Source organism: Microcaecilia unicolor, chromosome 12 (assembly GCF_901765095.1).
Source record: "Microcaecilia unicolor chromosome 12, aMicUni1.1, whole genome shotgun sequence".
Taxonomy (NCBI): Eukaryota; Metazoa; Chordata; class Amphibia; order Gymnophiona; family Siphonopidae; genus Microcaecilia; species Microcaecilia unicolor.
The window spans coordinates 14,112,996-14,137,300 of NC_044042.1; the positions used below are offsets into that span (position 1 = coordinate 14,112,996).

The 24,305-nt window shown below is 45.7% G+C and overlaps 1 protein-coding gene across 1 annotated transcript in view; it reads right to left on the minus strand.

The window, feature by feature from the left end:
* The window catches only part of PTPN22 (protein tyrosine phosphatase non-receptor type 22), an 85,355-nt gene that overhangs the window by 27,633 nt on the left and 33,417 nt on the right, over positions 1-24,305 (minus strand). Inside the window, 7 exon segments of the mRNA XM_030221142.1 lie at positions 8,189-8,281; positions 10,363-10,440; positions 13,964-14,030; positions 17,025-17,167; positions 19,888-19,947; positions 20,784-20,855; positions 24,027-24,065. Of these exon segments, the coding sequence (XP_030077002.1) occupies positions 8,189-8,281; positions 10,363-10,440; positions 13,964-14,030; positions 17,025-17,167; positions 19,888-19,947; positions 20,784-20,855; positions 24,027-24,065 (552 nt within the window).

A 24,305-nucleotide genomic window follows, 5' to 3' on the forward strand; every position in this document is an offset into this window, starting at 1 on the left:
AGAGATGCTTAACATATAGGGGTCCTTTTACTAAGCCATTTTAGTGCGTACGAACATCCTACGCCCATCAGCTTTGAACTACTGCCCGGCTACCGCATGGCCCGGGCGGTAATTCCATTTTTTACACGCGCCAGAAATTACACGCACCATTTTTTACACGCGCTGACGATTATCGCCCGGTTAACGCGTGAGACCTTACCGCTAAGTCGATGGGTGGCGGTAAGGTCTCAGGCCCAAAATGGACGCGCGCCAATTTTCATTTCGCTGCATGTCTATTTCCCACCCCCCCCAAAAAAAGGCCTTTTTTGCAGGTGCGCTGAAAAATGAACCTGCGTGCGTCCAATACATGCATCTACACCAGCGCAGGCCATTTTTTGATGCACCTTAGTAAAAGGACCCCTATAGATAGGTAAGAGAGTAAGAGGAGTTAGAAAATAAGGGAACTAATTTAAAGAAAGGTGGAAAATGTGGAGAATGTGGGGAAGGCGGTTAGCTTGGCAGAGTTTTAAAAGTGGTTAGACGGTTTCCTAAAGGACAAGTCCATAAACCACTACTAAATGGACTTGGGAAAAATCCACAATTCCAGGAATAACATGTATAGAATGTTTGTACGTTTGGGAAGCTTGGATTGGCCACTGTCGTGGACAGGATGCTGGGCTCGATGGACCCTTGGTCTTTTCCCAGTGTGGCATTACTTATGTACTTATGTCCTCTACTTGGCTCACTTTTATTACATAGAGCAGTGATTTAACCTATTGTGATGTCATAGTGGCTCCTTCCACCAATAAGAGCCAACCTCATTAGTGATGTCACAATGGCTTGATTGTATAGAATGTTTGTACGTTTGGGAAGCTTGCCAGGTGCCCTTAGCCTGGATTGGCCGCTGTCATGGACAGGATGCTGGGCTCGATGAACCTTTGGTCTTTTCCCAGTGTGGCATTAGTTATGTACTTATGTACATGAGGTTAGAAAGGTGATTGAACATTAGGTAAACATGTCCTGCTATAGTATGTGCAGCCAGTGTCATTTATGAACTCCATGGTGTTTTCTGCCCTGAATGAGAAGGAGGAAAGTGATAAAATCCTGGGCTATTTGGAACTGCCCCAGTATAAAGTAATAATTACAAAGCCGCCAAACGATACGCTAGAATCTTTAAAATATTGCAGACGGATAGATCAGGCATGTTTCATAAAGGGACAGGAGTGATCCTATTCGAATGGGCAGCCTGAAGGACACAAAAAGATCATGTAAAAAGCGAGATCATGTAAAAAGCGGTTTACGGTAACCTCTGCGATTACCACCTGTAGATGATGCATAAATAAGAGGAAAAATTGAAGGCAAAATGTTCCCTTCTGTGGGCAAACACGGTTACACATAACTGGAAAATCTAAAACCAAAATGTTTCCACTTGGTTATTTTTGATACGTTTGACTGATTATGCAAAGAGCCTTTTCCTTCCCTCGGCTTTTAAATGTACAACAACACGGCCAGCTGCTATGAGCTGTCTCAGCGAAGCAGTCAGCTCACCACAGCTCAGATAAGCTTTGGCTACAACTTCTCAAACCACATCCGGAATCTGCAAGATGTGTGTGAGTGTGTGCGAGCTTCCTCCTTGAGTTTTGCCACTTCAGTGTCCGGTGTGCTCACCCAGTTCCCACCTCACTGAAACATAGAATCCCACTGTAGCAGGAAACGGGTTCGCAGAGGCTGCTTCAGAAAGTCTTGCTCACTGTGCTAGCAAAGACCACGATGAAAAAAGGGACGCATTATCCACCTGCCACTGCAGCTAAGGTTTGGGAAATCAGCTCATTCCATTTAGAATTTCAAACAATCAGACCTAGAAGTCGATTCACTGAAGTGCGATAACAATACCATAAGAACATAAGAATGTAAGAACATAAGTGTTGCTATACTGGGACAGATCGAAGGTCCATCAAGCCCAGCATCCTGTTTCCAACAGTGGCCAATCCAGATTACAAGTACCTGGCAAGATCCCAAAACAGTACAATACATTTTATGCTGCTTATCCTAGAAATAAGCAGTGGATTTTCCCCAAGTCCATCTTAATAAGTCCAAACCTTTTTTAAACTCCGCTAAGCTAACTGCTTTCTCTGGCAACGAATTCCAGAGTTTAATTACACGTTGAGTGAAGAAATATTTTCTCCGATTTGTTTTAAATTTACTACTTTGTAGCTTCATTACTTGCCCCCTAGTCCTATTATTTTTGGAAAGAGTAAACAAGCGATTCACGTCTACCTGTTCCACTCCACTGATTATTTTATAAACCTCTATCATATCTCCCCTCAGCCGCCTTTTCTTCAAGCTGAAGAGCCCTAGCCGCTTTAGCCTTTCCTCATAGGGAAGTCATCCCATCCCCTTTATCACTTTCGTCACCCTTCTCTGTATATTTTCTAACTCCACTATAACTTTTTTGAGATGTGGTGACCAGAATTGCAGACAATATTCGAGGTACGGTCGCACCGCATACAAAGGCATTATTTTTGTTTTCCATTCCTTTCCTAATATTACCTAACATTCTATTTGCTTTCTTAGCCGCAGCAGCACACTGAGCAGAAGGTTTCAACGTATCATCAACGACGACACCTAGATCCCTTTCTTGGTCGGTGACTCCTAACGTGGAACCTTGCATGACTTAGCTATAATTGGGGTTCCTCTTTCCCACATGCATCACTTTGCACTTGCTCACATTAAACGTCGTCTGCCATATAGACGCCCAGTCTCCCAGTCACGTAATGTCCTCTTGTAATTTTTCACTCTCCTCAAACGATTTAACAACTTTGAATAACTTTTTGTCTTCAACAAATTTAATTACCTCACTAGTTACTCCCATCTCTAGATCATATATAGAAATGTTACAAAGCAGCAGCTGCAGCACAGACCCCTGGGGAACTCCATTATCTACCCATGCCATCGTGGCCTAATGGTAGGGTTACTACTTAATAATCAAAAGGAAGTATTCATTCAAAAAATCTAGCACGTTAACCACTAACTCCAAAAAGATAGAATGAATATAGTGCTTAGCAAAAAAAAAAAAAAAACACAAATATGTTGTAAATTCTTCAAAGGGAGGAAAAGACCTCAGAAATTGGACTCTTTTCCGTTATGTATGATTGTAGTCTCACATCAGATTTAGTTTTTAAATGCTGTATTTTCCATAAGTGGGTGCATAACCCCCAGACCTATGCTAGTGATGCAAAACCCTTTGAAATGCAAACATCTGTCACTAAACTTCTATGGAGAACTTCCTGTCCTAACCCTCCTTTCTCAGTATACTAATTATTGGGTAATGCTGTTGTTCTGCATGGTATGATGCATGTAAGAATGTCAGGAAGTATTTTTTCACGGAGAGGGTGGTGGATGCTTGGAATGCCCTCCCGCGGGAGGTGGTGGAGATGAAAACGGTAACGGAATTCAAACATGCGTGGGATAAACATAAGGGAATCCTGTGCAGAAGGAAGGGATCCTCAGGAGCTTAGCCTAGAATGGGTGGCAGAACTGGTGGTTGGGAGGCGGGGCTAGTGCTGGGCAGACTTATACGGTCTGTGCTGGGGCTGGTGGTTGGGAGGCGGGACTAGTGCTGGGCAGACTTATACGGTCTGTGCTGGGGCTGGTGGTTGGGCGGCGGGGATAGTGCTGGGCAGACTTATACGGTCTGTGCCAGAGCCGGTGGTGGGAGGCAGGGATAGTACTGGGCAGACTTATACGGTCTGTGCCAGAGCTGGTGGTGGGAGGCGGGACTGGTAGTTGGGAGGCGGGGATAGTGCTGGGCAGACTTATAGGGTCTCTGCCAGAGCTGGTGGTTGGGAGGCGGGGATAGGGCTGGCCAGACTTATACGGTCTGTGCACTGAAGAGGACAGTACAAATAAAAAAGTAGCACATATGAATTTATCTTCTTGGGCAGACTGGATGGACCGTGCAGGTCTTTTTCTGCCGTCATCTACTATGTTTACTATGTTTAATCATCAGTTAAAAATCTCCATAACCTCCCTAGACGTTTTATTTAATAATTTTTTCATTAAGTAAAGTTCAATCTTCTTTCATTTTTTATAAAAATTTGTTATACTAAAGTATACTTCAGTGAAGCATCATTATCATAATGGAATCCAGGACTCTGTCTTCAGCCAAACTAGTTGTTATTAGAACTTCAGGCACTTGTCTTGATCGGAACTGATTAAGATTCCATTATGATAATGATGCTTTATTGCAGTACTAGTAAAACATGCCCGTTTCTGGCGCTAATGAAATGGGTGCTAGCACGGTTTTGCTCCCGAACCCCCCCCTACTCACCCCTTCGGCGTTGTGAAGACACTGACCGCCATTGTTGCAGACCTCGGCACGCCACCTTCAATCTGCTGAGTCGTTGTTGGTGAAGCCACTGACGCCATTGCTCCGCCCTTGACGTCATCACGTTTGACGCGAGGGCGGGGCCCCAACACAGTGTTTTCGGTGGCTTCACAACCGGAAGGAAGTGCCCGGAAGACCTGACAGTGACGTCAGTGTCCTCAGAACGTTGAGGGTGCGTTTTATTATATAGGATATTTTAGTATAACAAATTTTATAAACAATGAAAGAAGATTGAACTTTACTTAATGAAAAAATTATTAAATAAAACGTCTAGGGAGGTTATGGAGATTTTTAGCTGATGACTATGATAATGTTGTGAGACTGCAATCCTACTATATAAATGAAGAGTGACCGACGTGCCGCGCATGCGCAGAACAGCGCAGCTGTTCTGTGCATGTGCGGCATGTCACAAATCTCTTCCGAGTTCCGACGGCACCGGGCGGGCGGGGATCGTCCGACAGCAGCTCCGAGGCGCACTCCGTCTCCGACAGGTACAATGAGCAGCTGCCACCGCCGCCGCTGCTGTGACCCGGGCGCTTTCCTCTGCCACCATCCCCCGGGGCGGCTTTCCTGGGCAGGGGCTCGGCTGCACCCGGCGTTGCTCTGACCGCTGTCTTGCCCGTTTTAATGGGCTCAACGGCTTGTCATCCATAACGGATAAGAGTTCACGGCCAATTTCTGAGGTCTTTTCCTCCCTTTGAAGAATTTACAACATATTTGTGTTTTTTTTTTTTTGCTAAGCACTATATTCATTCTATCTTTTTGGAGTTAGTGGTTAACGTGCTAGATTTTTTGATTGAATACTTCCTTTTGATTATTAGGCCACGGTGGCATGCTCCAGGAGCGGCACTCTCCCATCCCTCCTCAACCTTTTACCTTAATTGTTTTTTTTTACCAAAAGGCGGCAGCAGCAGCGATTCCCATAGGCTGCCCTGCCACTGGCACCGCCCTCTTCTCCCACTGCAGCCTGCCAGTGACAGGGCAACCTATGGGAATCACTGCTGCCACCTTTTGGAAAAAAAATAAGGTAAAGAAGGGGAAAGGGGAGATGCGGGGGCGTGGGTAGGTGACATATCATCCCTGCCTCTGGCAGCAGATTGCCTTGGGCCACTACTACTACTATTTAACATTTCTAGAGCGCTACTAGGGTTACGCAGCGCTGTATAAAATAAACAAAGAAGGACGGTCCCTGCCCAAAGGAGCTTACAATCTAAAGAACGAAATGTCAAGTTGGGGCAGTCTAGCTTTCCTGGTGCCTACATTTCTGTGTTTATTTATTTAGTTGTTGCATTTGTATCCCACATTTTCCCACCTTGCAGGCTCAATGTGGCTTACAATTTTCCGTCATGACTTATCTCATTTCAGAATACATAATCAATTGGTAATATATATAGAACATGAATTCTAAATGAACAGTCAGGTAAAAAAGGGAAAATATACAATTGGTATCACATATTGAACATGGATTGCATATTAAAATTAAACATAATGCATCAATACATCCACTTCTGAACTCCCATCCCCCGTAATCTCACATCACTCATACCTTTACTCACAGAAATATGCATACCATATGTCTTTATGCCTTATTATCGCCCTCTAAGCTCCCATTGTCCCCTTCCAATGTTTCAATGTCTGTGTTCCATTGTTACATTCCTTAACGACACCTCGATTGTCTCGCATAACTCTGCACAATGTAATCCATAACCAATTTGTAACAAACTGTATTTCCATCACTCATCTCATATTGTAAGCCACACTGAACCCGCAAAAAGGTGGGAAAATGTGGGATACAAATGCAATAAATAAATAAATAAATAATCCGACTGTGAATTACAGTTCCAATTATAAGTCATTATGGTATGTCTTATTAAAGAGATGTGTTTTCAGTGCCTGACGGAAGTTAATTAGGTTACGAATTATTTTCAGGTCCAATGGTAGAGCTTTCCACATTTGTGAACTCAAGTATGAAAAGCTGGACGCATGTATTAATCTATATTTTAGACCTTTACAGCTGGGGAAGTGAAGATTTAGGAATGTGCATGCCGATCTTTTAGTGTTCTTCAAATGGGAACTTCTGTAGTCAATGACAGTCACCAGTGGTTTGTGCAAGTGCCTCGCTGGCTTTACAAGGACGTTTCAGTAGGCTGGCTAGAGAAAGGGTGTGCAAGGCCTGAATAGTTTTGTCAGTCTTCATTTTAAACAACGGGTTGCGATTTTCAATATTTTCCTTTCACACATTCATGTTTTTTGTGCACATAAAGGGAAATTCCATAACAGGGCATGTGCACTTATGTGTGCCTTGCATGCATAAGTGCACAGAAAAGCGCCACTTAAAAGCATATGTGCACTACACACTAATTTTTATTTATTTATTACATTTCTATCCCACATTTTCCCACCTATTTTAGCCACTAGGTGTCACTGTAGAGTAACAGCTGAGATTGCCATACCTACTATAGATGAGGCAATGGATGCTGTTTCCTCACCAACCCCAGCCAGGCTGCAAATTAAACCCAGGACTGCCTACAGGACAGCGCACAGCACAACTGGGGAGCCAACAGAGTGCACAGAGCTGTTGAAAAATATCATTCTGGAGCTTAGCCGAGATTGGGTGGCAGAGCCGGTGGTGGGAGGCGGAGCTGGTGGTTGGGAGGCGAGGATAGCGCTGAGCAGACTTATACGGTTTGTGCCAGAGCCGGTGGTGGGAGGCGGGGCTGGTGGTTGGGAGGCGAGGATAGCGCTGAGCAGACTTATACGGTTTGTGCCAGAGCCGGTGGTGGGAGGCGGGGATAGCGCTGGGCAGACTTATACGGTCTGTGCCCTGAAAAAGACAGGTACAAATCAAGGTAAGGAATACACAAAAAATGGTACATGTGAGTTTATCTTGTTGGGCAGACTGGACGGACCGTGCAGATCTTTTTCTGCCGTCATCTGCTGCAAATCATTGAAAACCCATCTCTTTGATAAAATTTACTGAAAGAATCAAAACACATTAAGTCCGCACACACTGTTAGTAATGCATCAATACATTCTCTTCTGAATTCCCATCCCCCGTAATTTTTACCACATTTATACCTCTACTCATAGAAAAATGTGATACCGAATTGTTCGTCTACTACTGTTCAGTTGCCCTATTAGTTCCCGCTGTTTCTTTTCCATTGTTCCATTGTTCTTCTCCATTGTTCTATTCCCTTAATGACACTTTAACTTTGTTTTCGCATAACCCCTCACAATGTAATCCATAACCGAGTTGTAACAAACTGTATTTCCACCATTCACAATGTATTGTAAGCCACACTGAACCCGCAAATAGGTGGGAAAATGTGGGATACAAATGCAATAAATAATAATAATAAAGTTACTATATTTGCAGGCTTAATGTGGCTTACATTGTACCGATGAGGCGTTCGCCATCTCCGATATAAAAACAAACTTTTTTTTTTGGCTGTGCACATGCCTAATGATTTGTTTTTAGTTTTTTCTATAAAAGTGAAGTAGAAAACGAACCTCAAATGAACTTGGAAAACAGGAATTATAAGTGTATAAATGCAAGGGGAGCAAAACCAGTACTGGTGAATCTGTTCCATCTGACCTGGAGTCAGCTGGCACCTCTCTACAAAAATGAAAGTTTGGGAATTATCCATGACAAGCTTATGCCATTTTACATTACACCCTCTGTAAAACCAAACAACGTTTATTTATTGGTATTGATATTTTGTTAATTAAATTAAATTCTTTGGCTTTTGTCAGCCCTCGACCCTGACCACAGAAGGAAGTTCAGCACTTGGTTGATCAGAAATTGAACAGAAGTAACCTTACATCGCTTCCTCCAGGGTCCAGGCTTGCTGTGATCTTCTCCAGCTGTCGTTTAAAGAGCTGAGTTATTGCATGGTACACAAGCGCATACTGCTCCTGGAAAGAATGCACAGTGAGAAAAATCAGGTTCAGCTCAGCAAGAGAGTGGGGCGTAGCCAGACACCCAGTTTTGGGTGGGCCTGGGCCCAACATGGGTGGGCAAAAGAACTCCACCCTGTCCGACAAGTAATTTGGTCTCTCCCTCTCTCGCCTGCATACCATATGGTCTCTCAAACATCCCCCCTCCCCCATATAACTTTTAAGTAGCATATTTTCACCAGCAGTGAGCAGCAACTAATACACACTGCTCATGTTGGCCCCACAGCCTTCCCTCTGATGCAACTTCCTGTTTCTGCATAGGCGGGAATACATCAGAGGGAAGGCTGTGGGGACGGTACGAACAGTATGTATCAGTCACTGCTTGCTGCAGGCAAAGATCTGCTATTTACAAGGTATGCAGGAGGAACAGTAGTTCAGAGTTTTCGGCTGGTGGGCCTTGGGGATCCCTGCTAGCCACATCATCAAAGGTGCAGTGGCGTTCCTAGGGGGGCTGACACCTGGGGCGGATCGCTGATGCGCCCTGCCCCCCGGATGCAGCGCCCCCCCCCGGAACAGCGCGATGCTCCCCCCCCCCGGCGAAAGAACCCCCGATCCCACAGCGAAAGAACCCCCCCCCCCCCGGGTGCATGCCGCTGGGGGGGGGGGGGGTGCCGCGCGCCTGCCGGCTCTTTGTTTTCATGCTCCCTCTGCCCCGGAACAGGAAGTAACCTGTTCCGGGGCAAAGGGAGCATGAAAACGAAGAGCCGACAGGCGCGCGGCACCCCCCCCCAGCGGCGTGCACCCGGGGCGGACTGCCCCCACCGCTCCCCCTTGGTACGCCACTGCATAGGTGTGCTGCTACTGGGTGGGCTTGAGGTGGGCCTGGGCCTGGGCCCACCCTTGGCTACGCCACTGGAGTGGAAACTCGAAAAACCATAAGATCGTACTCAGAATTAGCAACAGGACCAAGGGCAGGCAGTCCTTAAACAGGGCTGGTTGTCAGAACCAAAATCAAAATATGGAACTCTCTCTTGTTCTTAGGCACATAATCCTCCGACAGAGTCACTGTGAACACTTGAAAACCTCAGGATCTTTTCTGGGGCCACAAGCACATTTAAGACAAATAGGAGAAAATATTTTTTTACTCAATGTATAGTTAAGCTCTGGAACTCTTTGCCGGAACAAGCAGTAAAGAAGGTAATGTGGCTGGGTTTAAAAAAGGTTTGGATAAATTCCTGGAGGAAAAGTCCAGAAACCATTATTAAGGCAAATCTGGGGTATTCTTTTTACTTGCTCAGCAGTAGGAGTGTTTATAATGATTGTATAGTCAGTGGCGTTCCTAGGGGGGCTGACACCCGGGGCGGATCGCCGATGCGCCCCGCCCCCCGGGTGCAGCGCCCCCCCGGAACAGCGCGAAGCCCCCCCCCTGCCGGCGAAAAAAAACCCAATCCCCGGCGAAAGAACCCCCCCCCCCCGGATGCACGCCGCTGGGGGGGGGGGGGGGTGCCGCGCGCCTGCCGGCTCTTCGTTTTCATGCTCCCTCTGCCCCGGAACAGGAAGTAACTTGTTCCGGGGCAAAGAGAGCATGAAAACGAAGAGCCAACAGGCGCGCGGCACCCTCCCAGCAGCGTGCACCCGTGGCGGACCGCCCCCCCGACCCCCCCCCCCTTCCTACGCCACTGTGTATAGTAGCTAACTCCTAACACCACCTACTGATATATATAGAGTATTCTTTTTAATTGGGCATAGGCTCTGGAACTTTCCACCAGGGTTTGGAAAAATAGCAAACCGTTCTCTTCTGCCTGTCTTTTGTTCATGGAAACTGTTCTCTTTCTTCATAATGTAAATACATCTATATTTTAACAGCTTTTTTTTTTTTACTTCTCCTTTCCACTTTGCTAGGAGCGACAAGCTCCTCTTTACCTTCCACTTTGAACTCTTACTATTGTTTCTGTTTGGAAACCTCTGGTCAGCACCTCCAGTGAGGCTGTAGCTTGCGGTCCAGTTTCTTTGATCTTGCTGCTTAACCTTGAACAGAAGCCTGCCACACTTAGATTACAGACATGACCTTCACTTGCCCTTGGCTGTGCTGAACATACCTTGGTTTGCACTAATGATGCCCTCTGAGTTCTCATTTCCTGGATGAGGCTGTAAATACTGAAGTTCTCTGGAATTATCTGAGCACACAAAAATAAAATCATTTGAATGAAACTGTTATGATTGACTCATCTCAGCCTGCCCCCTTTTTATGTACTGGCCTGTACCGTTTAAAAAAAAAGAGATTTTCAGCTTCTATGAAACTTATAGTAATGTTGCCTGGACCTACTACTGCGTCTAATACTACTTGTCATTTCTATAAAACTACTAGACATACATAGCACTGTGCACAAAACACATAAGAGACTAAAACCCCTTCCTTTCCTCTCACTTGCAGAGCTGCCTGCTGCTATAATTTGCTATATTTCTGTCCTCCTGTTGACTTTATAGCTATTCTTTTGCCTTGTGTCTTTTTGTGCTGAATTTGACTGTTCAATAAAAGGTGATTATTTCAAGAACTGTGTTTGAAACTCCTCCTTGTGACTCTGGGCAAGTCACTTAACCCTCCATTGCCCCAGGTACAAATAAGTATCTGTATATACTATGTAAACAGCTTTGAATGTAGTTGCAAAAACCTCAGAAAGGCGGTATATCAAGTCCCATTTCCCCCCCCCCCTTCCTACTGCAGAGTTTAATTTAATTAATCTGACTCCTATTGTACTTGGTGCCTTGTACAGTCTGTGTCTTTAAGGGAGGGCTACTTCCTAGAGAGTTGGGAATTCCTCAGCAGCACTACAAGCCTGAAAGCTAAACTTTATTTATTTATTTATTTATTGCATTTGTATCCCACATTTTCCCACCTATTTGCAGGCTCAATGTGGCTTGCAGAGTTTTGTTATGACCAGTTCATTCCAGGATTTCATATATAAGAAGTATTTGTATAATTACAATTAGTAATGTAAAGAGATAAAGTGAGGGAAAAGAGAAGGCAGGTGATAAGCAGGATAGTGTAGACGGTGGCCTTTAATAACTGGGTGGGCTGGTGAGGTAGTTTTGTAGAGTTATGGGTTCTCTTTGTGGGCCTTGTTCAAGAGATGTGTCTTCAGAGATTTGCGAACGTTAGTTATTTCGTCAATGGATTTCAGGGCTGTAGGTAGTGCGTTCCACAGCTGCGTGCTCACGTAGGAGAAGGTGGTGGCGTGTGTCAGCTTGTATTTTAGTCCTTTACAGCAGGGGAAGTGTAGATTGAGAAATTTGCAGGCTGATCTTATGGCGTTTCTAGGAGGCAGGTCCACAAGGTTTAGCATGTAGATTGGGGCGTCTGCGTGGATGATTTTGTGAACAATCGTGCAGATTTTGAATGCAATGTGTTCCTTGAGTGGGAGCCAGTGAAGTTTCTCTCTTAGGGGTTTTGCACTTTCGTATTTAGTTTTTCCAAATATGAGTCTGGCTGCAGTATTCTGGGCTGTTTGGAGTTTTTTGATAGTCTGTTCTTTGCAGCCAGCGTACAGTGCATTGCAGTAGTCCAGATGACTTCTTACCATTGACTGTACCAAGGTCCGGAAGATATATCTCGGGAAGTAAGGTTTAACTCTTTTGAGTTTCCACATGGAGTGAAACATCTTTTTTGTCGTATTCTTCACGTGTGCATCGAGTGTGAGGTTTCGATCGATGGTAACTCCAAGAATTTTCAGATTTTGTTAGAAGGGAAGAGAACAGTATGATGTGGTTATGGAGGAGTAATTGTTTGTATTGTGTTGAGAAGTGAGTACAAGACATTGTGTTTTTTCTGTGTTGAGTTTTAGCTGGAATGCCCAGGAGTGCATGATTTGGAGGCTTTGGTTGATCTCATTGGTGATTTTGTTTAGATCATGTTTGAACGGGATGTAAATCGTGACATCGTCTGCGTATATGTAAGGGTTGAGGTTTTGATTGGCTAGAAGTTTGGCTAAAGGTATCATCATTAGGTTGAAGAGAGTTGGTGAGAGGGGGGATCCTTGGGGAACTCCACATACAGGTGTCCATGGGGGTGATGTGTCCGCGTTCATTGTTACTTGGTAAGAACTTGTGGTCAGGAATCCTTTAAGCCATTGGAGAACTGTGCCTCCTACTCCAAAGTATTCTAGTATATATTTTTTTGTTACATTTGTACCCCACGCTTTCCCACTCATGGCAGGCTCAATGCAGCTTACATGGGGCAACGGAGGGTTAAGTGACTTGCCCAGAGTCACAAGGAGCTGCCTGTGCCCGAAGTGGGAATCAAACTCCGTTCCTCAGTTCCCCAGGACCAAAGTCCACCACCCTAACCACTAGGCCACTCCTCCACTGTTGCTACTATTTGAGATTCGAATAGCAACATTCCATGTAGAAGTCGGTCCTTGCAGATCACCAATGTGGCTGCGCAGGCTTCTGCTTCTGTGAGTCTGACGTCCTGCACGACGTCAGACTCACAGAAACAGAAGCCTGCGCAGCCTTCTACATGGAATGTTGCTAGTGGAATAGCAACATTCCATGTAGAATCTCCAATAGTAGCAACATTCCATGTAGAATCTCCAATAGTATCTATTTTATTTTTGTTACATTTGTACCCTGCGCTTTCCCACTCATGGCAGGCTCAATGCAGCTTATATGGGGCAATGGAGGGTTAAGTGACTTGCCCAGAGTCACAAGGAGCTGCCTGTGCCCGAAGTGGGAATCGAACTCAGTTCCTCAGTTCCCCAGGACCAAAGTCCACCACCCTAACCACTAGGCCACTCCTCCACTCCATGATTAACCATGTCGAAGGCGCTGGACATGTCGAATTGTAGGAGAAGTATGTTGTTACCAGTTGCAATTGCTTGTTTGAATGAGTTCATTGCGGACACTAGTACAGTTTCGGTGCTGTGATTTGATCGGAATCCTGATTGAGACACATGTAGAATTGAGTGTTTGTTTAGGTATTCAGTGAGTTGTTTCGTCACTATACCCTCCATGAGTTTGGTTATTAGCGGAATAGATGCTACTGGGCGATAGTTGATTAGGTCCATTGTACTTTTCTTGGCATCTTTTGGCAGCGGAGTAAGTAAGATGTTTCTGAATTGGTATATTTTCAGATTTTTGTGTTTGGTTTGATTCATAGATTCTGTACTGCTCTCTTACCTGTGTGTCTCTCTCTCTAATTTCTCCCTAGAACATTGCTGACTTTACCTCCATCTATCCTATGTAGGGAAAAAAACCCTTCCTTTCCTGCTGACTTTATAGGAAGGATAGGAAGGGCCAAAAAGGTAGAGGAGTGGCCCTGTATATGAAAATTAGACTTGGGGAAAATCCACTATTTATGGGATAAGCAGCATAAAATGTATTGTACTTTTTGGGGATCTTGCCAAAGTACTTGTGATCTGGATTGGCCACTGTTGAAAACAGGATGCTGGGCTTGATGGACCTTTGGTCTGTCCCAGTATGGCAACACTTATGTACTTATGTGCTTGGGATTCTGAATGGAATCTTGCTACTCTTTGGAGTTCCACATGGAATGTTGCTACTATTGGGTACTTGTGACCTGGATTGGCCACTGTTGGAAACAGTATGCTGGGCTTGATGGACCTTTGGTCTGTCCCAGTATGGCAACACTTATGTATTTATGTAGTAGTTGACTTCCGAACTGAACTTGTAGAGCGCACTCACCCCATCTTTCAGCATCTTCCAGGTAAAATCAATGGCACACAGGACTCCTGTCCTTCCACAGCCTGCACTAAAGCAACAGAAGAAACACAATAAGGTCAGTGTGTACCTGACTGACGTTGTGTTAGTCTACTTGGACACATTGAAATGAAGGTAAATCAACATGTTATAGGTTAGACTATTTTACTGGACTGACAACACGTTTTTGACTAGCATTTTCTGATTGAGCTCCCTTCACTGAATCAGTGCAAAATGAGCTAGGAATGAAGTTAAGCTGGTTAATTACAGCGGTGGTGTTGAGGTGCTTGTTTTCAAAGCTGTGATGGAAAAGTATGACTGGGCAAGAGGGCAACGAGTTTGCAGCGTGTCCCGACTACTACAGAAGGATTCTGCCTGCTAATGGGCGAGGAAACCAATGCTCCTGTTAAGTCACAAATTCCCTTTTGGTACCTTCAGTGGGAAAATGTTCCCCTGTCCCAGTGGCGTTCCTAGGGGGGCTGACACCCGGGGCGCAGACCCCCTGGGGGCAGCGCCCCCCCCCGGAACAGCGCGACGCCCCCTGGCGAAAGAACCCCTGATCCCCCGGCGAAAGAACCCCCCCCCGGGCGCACGCCACTAGGGGGGGTGCCGTGCGCCTGCCGGCTCTTCGTTTTCATGCTCCCTCTGCCCCGGAACAGGAAGTAACCTGTTCCGGGGCAAAGGGAGCATGAAAACGAAGAGCTGACAGGCGCGCGGCACCCCCCCCAGCGGCGTGAACCCGGGGTGGACCGCCCCCACCGCCCCCCCCCTTGGTACGCCACTGCCCTGTCCCTCTCCCTCCACAGGTGGGTCATCTTACTCTCTCTCTCTCTCTCTCTCTCTGTCGGCGAAGGTTTATTCTCACCTTTTAACTTCTCACCCGTCTCAGAATAAGACAAAACTTTATTTGGAATTACTTACATACACCCCACTGCTGCCTTTCCCCTCATGTCAAATACAATTAGAAATGTCATTTGAACAAATTCTGATTGATTATTAGGATTTAGCTCATGACTTTTCAGTAGTAGCTGAAGGTGAGTTACCTTCAGGTACACTGGGTATTTCCCTGCTCCCTGGAAGGCTCACAATCTAAGTTTCCGCTTAAGTGACTTGTCCAAGGCCACAGGGAGTAGCAGTGGGATTTGAACCCCAGCTTCTGAGCCCACCGCTCTAACCACAAAGTTAAACTTCCATTCTATCTACTGTTGATTTCTATGGGGTTAATATTCAGTGTGGTTTGACCAGACAGGACAGACTCCTGCCCAGTTAAACCATGCTGACTGGGCCAGGAAAAAAAATATTCAACAGCGCTAACTGGAGAGCGGCAGTAAATATCTGCTCCGACTGCTGCAGCATTCTCTGATTAATGCTGGGGCAGTTTAGAGCCCACGTAAGGGCAGAGCCAGGGGCAAGGAGGTTTGATAGCAGGAGATGGCATGAGCCTATCTGGCTCATTATCAGGCTTATTTTCGAAAGAGAAGGGCGCCCATCTTTGGACACAAATCGGGAGATGGGCATCCTTCTCACAGGGTCGTCCAAATAGGTATAATCGAAAGCCGGTTTTGGACATCCCCAACTGCTTTCCGTCGCAGGGACGGCCAAAGTTCATGGGGGCGTGTCAGAGGTGTAGTGAAGGCGGGGCCTGGGCGTGTCTAACACATGGGCGACCTCGACCAATAATGGAAAAAAGAAGGGTGTCCCTGACGAGCATTTGGTCGACTTTACTTGGTCCATTTTGTTTCACGACCAAGACTGAAAAAGGTGCCCAAACTAACCAGATGACCACCGGAGGGAATCGGGGATGACCTCCCCTTACTCCCCTAGTGGTCACCAACCCCCTTCCACCCTTAAAAAAAACTTCAAAAATTTTTTTTTGCCAGCCTCAAATGTCATACCCAGCTCCATGACAACAGTATTGCAGGTCCCTGGAGCAGTTTTAGTGGGTGCAGTGCACTTCAGGCAGGTGGACCCAGGCCCATCCCTCCCCTACCTGTTACACTTGTGCTGGTAAATGTGAGCCCTTCAAAACCCACCCGAAACCCACTGTACCCACATGTAGGTGTCCCCCTTCACCCCTTAGGGCTATGGTAGTGGTGTACAGTTGTGGGGAGTGGGTTTTGGAGGGAGTTTGGGGGGGCTCAGCACACAAGGTAAGGGAGCTACGTACCTGGGATCAATTTATGAAGTTCACTGCAGTGCCCCCTAGGGTGACCGGTTGGTGTCCTGGCATGTCAAGGGGACCAGTGCAGTACGAATGCTGGCTCCTCCCATGACCAAAGTGGTCGTTTCTGAGATGGGTGTCCTTGGTTTCCATTATTGCCGAAAATCAGAAACTACCAAGTCTAAGGACGACCATCTCTATGGACGACCTAAATGTTGAGATTTTGGCATCCCCGATCGTATAATCGAAACGAAAGATGGACGCCTATCTTGTTTCGATAATACGGGTTTCCCCGCCGCTTCGTCGGGACATCCTGTGAGGATGTCCTCAGGAAAACCTGGGTGCCTCATTCGATTATGCCCCCATATGTGGGCTAAAGCCAGTAGGTGGAGCTTGTTACCCTATCAATTTCATTGTTTTGGGTGTACCAAGATGGCAGCAGTTGCATTAGGGAGAATTAAAACTTCCATGGGTGGAGTGGGTGGAGACCAGCTTCAGTCTTGTGACATCATGCCATCTCCTGTTATCAAACCTCCTTGGCCAGGAGCGTGCTGCTGAATATCTGATCTGATCACTGCAGCACTCTCCAGCTACCACCGGAGCGGTCCAAGGGCAGCATCGAGGCAGATGCAGCAAAAAGGCTGTCCTAAGTTAACCAAGTCATTATCCATCTACTGCTACTGAATATTAGCAGTGCAGCAGTAACTCCCAGGCCCTGGCAGGTACCCACTGAACATCTGGGTCTAATTCATCTTGTGATGGCCAACATTTAAAAAACACTGACTGTCACCTGAATATTGCCCCCTGTGTTTCTATGTTTCCAAGTGCCCAGATTTACCATTAAACTGCTGCAATAACAGCTTCCTTTTTTTCAGAATTCCTCACCTGCAGTGCACGCACAGGGGAGTGCTGTCATCCTCCTGGTACAGCCGAATGGTTTCAATCATACCCAGAATGGGATCTATCGAAGAGGGCACGTCATGGTCAGGCCAGTTTTTATAGTGAAACTGGTAAACAAGACGAGTATTCTGTAGACCCAATCAGATCAAACAGTTATTTCCCTGGGAAACCTCACTGTAGACAAGGTGAAGAGTGGCCCAGTAGGGATCAGAGGGGCAATTCCTTAGTTCTCACGCCATTGCTTTATCTCCTTAAGCTTGAGATTACTTGGGCTATAATCAATTCAATATGATGTGTATGGATATCCACTCCAGAGGAGGCTGCACATACATGTCAAATATATTTTAATTGCAAAATACATACCCCCTGATTCTATAACTGGGCAGTCATATTAGGTGCCCCTTGCACATGTAAATTTACAGAATACTAGCACTTACGTGGGAAGGGTAAACAGGCTTGTAAGTGCTGGCAGGGCGCCTATATGTTACTCTGTAAGGGGGTGCACAAGAGGGATAGAGCATAAATACAAGGGGAACATACACATGGGTGGAGCCAGTGACGTAGCCAGACCTTCAATTTTGGGTGAGCCCCAATGCCAAAATGGGTGGGCACAATGTCCTCTTGGCAGCCCGCCCCCTCCGGCTCAACTTAAAATACTAGCCCCTCGATATTCAAAAGCACTTAACCGGCCAGGATCAGCATCTGGCCAGTTAATCACAACTGGCTATCTGCCGATTTTTAAAGCCAGTTGAGCGGCTATATTTGGATGCCTGAAAATGTGAGATATCTTTGGTTGGTTTAAAGATAACCAGTTAAGTCTGACTTAGCCGGTTACCTTTAAACCGGCCCAAAATAAACTAGATATTCAGTGCAGGTCACCGGAAACGACCTGGCATTGAATATCTGGGCCGTGGGTCTAACTCCCGCGGTATGAATATCGGCCCCTAAATACTTAACTGCCAGGGATCCCACAGCCCCGCCAGCTGAAGAGCTCCTCGAAGCATCCTGAACTTCTCCACCACCCCCCCCTCGCCCGACAGTTGGCAGCAGCTTTAGTGTTGCTGCCTGATGCCATCACCTACCCGATGCATGCGTGAAAACTGACCACGCACCAAGTGCTGGTGTCAGGCGGCTCCCTAAAGCTGCTGACAATTGCCCACCTGTGGGGGAGAAAGTTCAGGATGCCTCTGAGGAACTCTTCAGCCGGCAGGGCTTCAGGAAGGGTGCGGTGCTGCTGGGTGGAGCTGAGCCCAAAGTGAATAGGCCCCACTTGTAGCCTACGCCACTGGAAAAAGTATGGGCAAGCAATGGGTAGGGCTGAACAACCGAAGAAAATGTGTGGTATCTCTCTAATAGGAGGGAGAAGTTTCAAGCAAAGGCTGTAGATAATAATTCAAAAATACTAGGACTAGGGGGCATGCGATGAAGCTACAATGTACTAAATTTAAAACGAATCAGAGAAAATGTTTCTTCATCAACATGTAATTAAACTCTGGAATTCGCTGCCAGAGAATGTGGTAAAGGCGGTTAGCTTAGCGGAGTTTAAAAAGGTTTGGACAGCTTCCCAAAGAAAAAGTCCATAGACTATTATTAAATGGACTTGGGGAAAAGCCACTATTTCTGGGATAATCAGTATAAACTGTTTTGTACTTTTTGGGATCTTGCCAGGTATTTGTGACCTGGATTGGCCACTGTTGGAAACAGGATGCTGGGCTTGATGGACCTTTGGTCTTTCCCAGTATGGCAATACTTATGTACTTATGTAACTTGTAGAACACGGAAAGTTATGTGCATCTTTGACACATGAACATGGCCTGCAGTTATGCCAGGTCTATGGCTGCTGTGACTGTGGTTGGTTCTATAACAGAATTTGGGTGCCCAGGTCCCCTTATAAAACAGGTTTCTTCTGCACATCCTCAGGGTGTCGAAATGGAGGAGCCCGTTACAGAACTTCCCCACAGAAATTGTTTCCCAACCTTGCCTTGAAGATTACCCAACCAGTCTAGATTTCAGGAGACCCACAATGAATATACATGAGAGAGATTTGCATATTCATTTTGGCAATCCTGAAAGCCAGAGCAGTAAGTTGTGTCTGCAAGACTGGGTGAGGAACCAATAGTATAGGGATGAAAGGCATTTTGGACATATGGATCATTATACCATTGACTTTAGACTCTCATTACAGAAAAGCCTCCATCCGCCCCACCAACAACTCCTATTGAACGCTCTCAACATGATTTGAGATTAGTGGATAGATGTTCAGCTCAGCCAACAGGAGCTTTTTTTCTTTCCAGTACAATTGAATTAGTGTCAATAGATCATAACAATATATATGAACATAAGAACTGCCATACTGGGTCAGATCAATAGTCCAGCTAGCCCAGTATCCTACTTTCAACAGTGGCCAATCCAGGTCACAATACCTGGCAAAAACCCAATTAGTAGCAACATTCCATGTAGAACCCTAAAGAATAGCAAGATTCTGGAATCCTAAAGAGTAACAAGATTCCATGCAGAATCTCAAAAAATAGCAACATTGTATCTGCAGATGCAGAAACCCAAATAGTAGCAAGATTCCAGAATCCCAAAGAATAACAAGATTCCAGAATCTTAAAGAGTAGCAACATTCCATGCTACCAATCCCAGGGCAAGCAATGGCTTCCCCAAGTCTGTCTCAATAGCAGACTATATGGACTTTTCCTCCAGGAATTTGTTCAAACCTTTTTTAAACCCAGATATGCTAACCGCTGTTACCACATCCTTTGGCAACGAGATCCAGCGCTTAACTATTCGTTGAGTGAAAAGATCAGGAGTACACGAACGGAAATGCCAGTTACTACACACTTACGTTGTAGAACTGAATTTTCAGGGTTCTAATCACATATTCCACTTTGTTAATTTCAGCTTCCTGAAAAGAATAGAAATCAGAATGTCAGTACATCCTCCAAAAGGTGTGCGCCAGGTTTGTGGTACGACAGCTGTTCACAGGGCCGATCGGAAAGAGGGGCAACAATGCCTTTTGGCCTGGGCCTCTGTTTGGAAAAAATGTTAGAGGCCCTTTTACTAAACTGCGTGGATGCCTACGCATGCCCAACGTGCATCAATTTGGAGTTACCGCCTGGCTATCACGTGACCCAGGTGGTAATTTTGTTTTTTTACGTGCGTCCGTTACTCACGCCGGAAAATAATTTTTATTTTCTGGCACACGGCGGAAACCGGGCAGTAATCGTCAATCTACACGCATAGACGATGACCGCATGGTTACTGCGTGAGACCTTACCGCTAAGTCAATGGGTGGCCGTTTGGGTGGCCGTAAGGTCTCAGACCCAAAATGGACACATGCCAATTTTTATTTTGCCATACGTTCATTTTCGGCAAAAATTTTAAAAAGGGCCTTTTTTACAGGTGCGCTGAAAAATGGATCTGCGCCCCCACCCCAAAACACACGCCTACACTAGAGCAGCCCATTTTTCAGTGCACCTTAGTAAAAGGACCCCTTAATTTGTTTTGTTACTTTGTTGTTGTTTTTTTAGCTAAACACAAAATTAATTTGACTACTGAATTTTTCCTTAATTATAAAGAAGTTTGCACATTTCTACAGCAAAAAATCTGCCTCAGATGCTCCTATATTTTTTTATTGCTATTTGTTTTTTTTCAGATAATGGGATCCTAGGCTCTGGGGCCTCTGTGATTCTCTGAAAGGCCCTGGCTGCCGACATCCTGGAGGATACAAAATATACTCACACAAGTCACGGAGAAGGGCCCACACTGAAAAGCATCCTTCCCCACATCAGGCCAATAACGCTCACATTTTTTCTGTTAGAAAAAACAAACAAACAAAATAAACCCCCCAAGGAATTAGGGACTAATTCAAGTTTATATCTATCTTTCTGCCCCAGCTGTAGCTTTACATCGCTTTATTTTTTTAAATACTTAAAAATGTTGGGATCAGAAATTTTGGTTGGGACTTTTTAACTGAGATTTTAATTTTGTATAATGTATGATGCAAAAGTGAATATGATATTTGATTTTTTTATTATGCACATGAATTTGTAATCCGTTTAGAATATTGGGATGATACGGAATATAAGATTTGATAAAATATATATTTACAAGGAGCTCTCCAGGCAGCTCCTTGTATAACAGCTAAGAAGGAAAGCCAATGCTTGGAACTGGTAGGCAGCCTTCCAGGACCGAGCATCCTAAGCCTCGATAAGGGATTTCTGATATCACTGGCACAGAACAACTTCAACCTGGTTGGTTCAGCGTTCAGTAAATAATCATTTTTAAAAAAAAGAACCAGCTCTAGGAAGATTACTTTCATCATAGGACATTTTATTACAGCACGAGCATTGTGGAGGAGTGGCCTAGTGGTTAGGGTGGTGGACTTTGGTCCTGAGGAACTGAGGAAATGAGTTTGATTCCCACTTCAGGCACAGGCAGCTCCTTGTGACTCTGGGCAAGTCACTTAACCCTCCATTGCCCCATGTAAGCCGCATTGAGCCTGCCATGAGTGGGAAAGCGCAGGGTACAAATGTAACAAAAATAAAATAGATACTATTGGAGGTTCTACATGGAATGTTGCTACTATTGGAGATTCTATATGGAATGTTGCTATTCCACTAGCAACACTCCATGTAGAAGGCTGCGCAGGCTTCTGTTTCTGTGAGTCTGACGTCCTGCACGTACGTGCAGGACGTCAGACTCACAGAAACAGAAGCCTGCGCGGCCACATTGGTGATCTGCAAGGGCCGACTTCTACATGGAATGTTGCTAGTGGAATAGGTACAAATGTAACAAAAATAAAATAGATACTATTGGAGGTTCTACATGGAATGTTGCTATTCTGCAACATTCCGTGTAGAAGGCTGCGCAGGATTCTGTTTCTGTGAGTCTGATGTCCTGCACGTATGTGCAGGACGTCAGACTCACAGAAGCAGAAGCCTGCGCGGCCACATTGTTGCTAGTGGAATAGCAACATTCCACGTAGAATCTCAAGTAGTAGCAACAGTGGAGGAGTGGTCTAGTGGTTAGGGTGGTGGACTTTGGTCCTGGGGAACTAAGGAACTGAGTTCGATTCCCACTTCAGGCACAGGCAGCTCCTTGTGACTCTGGGCAAGTCACTTAACCCTCCATTGCCCCATGTAAGCCACATTGAGCCTGCCATGAGTGGGAAAGCGCAGGGTACAAATGTAACAAAAATAAAGATTTGTAGAAAGGATTTTGGTAGCCTCATGTGATCTTAAAGGCCTGGGTGCTTCTTGGGAAATTTACTGGCGGCTAAAGACACTTCACTGTAGGGTCTTCTGAGGCAGTGACCCATCATCCAATGGCAATGCCCATCAGAATGACATAAAAACAGAAACCACTATCCTCTGACAATCACATTTCAGGAAATGGAAAACAAAATCACGTTCATTTTGCAACTTTTTCCTGAATAACTGTTTCACTCAGGGTGTGCAGCCCAGAAATCTTCATTTTGTATTGTTTCCTGCGTCATTTGTGGGAATTTTCATTTTGTTTAGGGTTTTGGGGTTGTTGTTGTTTTTTTTGCTACAGGTGCAATTGTATTTTTTATAAATTGTATTTTATATTTAAACAATTTTTATTGATGATCAAACATTTGGAACAGAGTTATAAAAGACAAACATTCTATAATCATAGTAATCCATCTTATGCATTTATATACATCTTAACTGTATCATCAATTTTATTCCATTAACTCCCCCTCAACCAACCCCCTCCCATAACCTCTACTCTGAACTTCTTACTTCATGGTATCGTTCCTTCAAAATCTAACTCCAGACTTTACCTAATTAACACAAGGAGCATATGTCTACTGGGTTCTCCGCAAGTTAGGGTTTACCCAAATTATTAAGTACCGCACTTCTTGCTTTATGAGAGATATTTTGCAAGTATGGATTCCATATAGTAATAAAATGCTTTCTTCTATAAATTGTATTTTATTATAATTGTTTGACACACATTGGGAATTGATTAGATATGTCATGCAATCACTCTTTGCAAACTCAGACAAAATGCTTCCAGTGTTGCTCTCTTCAGCTCATAGTATTACAATACTGGAGAAGCACTGAATCCTCTTCCTGCAGGCGCAGTACATGACGCCAGTGGCCAGGAAGGGCGGGGCGGTGGGGGCGGTCCGCCCCGGGTGCACGCTGCTGGAGGGTGCATAGAGCAGCCGCACGTCTGTCGGCTCTGCTGGTTCCCTGCTCCCTCTGCCCTGGAACAGGTTACTTCCTGTTCCGGGGCAGAGGGAGCCAGTGGAGCCGACAGGCGCACGGCTGCTCTCTGCACCCTCCAGCAGCCAAGAATGCACCCGGGGGGGGGGGGCTTGATGCGCCGGGGAGGGGGTGTCATTGTGCCAGGGGGGGCTTGATGCGCCGGGGAGGGGGGTGTCATTGCGCCAGGAGGAGTGTCATGCTGCACCCTGGGGGGACGGACGCTGCTGCACCCGGGGGGGGGGGGGGTGCGCAGCGGCGATCCGCCCCGGGTGGCAGCTGACCTAGAATCGCCATTGCATGACACCCCTCCGAATATTGCTGTTCTATTGAACTAACTTTATATATGAAACTTGCTACTGAACAGACTTCCTATAAACAGTGAAGCAAGATTATCTCTCTCTGTCTGTGTTGTTCTTACCGGGGTGGGGGGTGGGGGGGGGGGAAAGACTTCATATGCTCTGCCTTCACTTCTTATACAAATCCTGTGAATGGCAGACTGCCTCGTATCTCGTGCAGAAATTTCTCTGCTATAATAAGATACTATACTGGCTATTGAATGTAAGGGCTTGAAGTTTTGTGTTCCCCTAAAGCACAGCACTATCATTTCACAGGCGATCCAGACTTGCAGTTCAGGATCAGAACCGGCTTAACCTGCCCCACAGAACTTGCCGTACCTGGCAACCATTCCTGCATCCTGGTTAATCTAAGCATGCTCTTTGCTGTAACATAGTTTGTCGCTCCTTACCTTGCCCATCTCGAACTCCATGCAAGCCATTACCACGATCTGGAAAAGCAAAACAGAAAAGTGACTGGGCAGAGTCCTACCCTGTGGGGAAGTGGAAGGAGGAACGATGCAGACGTCACCCTTTGTACTGGGGCTGCAGACGAAGCTCTCAGAAGTAACCGACAGTTAAGAAATGGAAACAAATCGTTGGACACCAAGTCCAGCCTCAGTCGCAGACCAGGCAGAATGTGACTCTTGATGGATCACACTGCTCTGCTCATAGTCAAGGGCAACTCTATA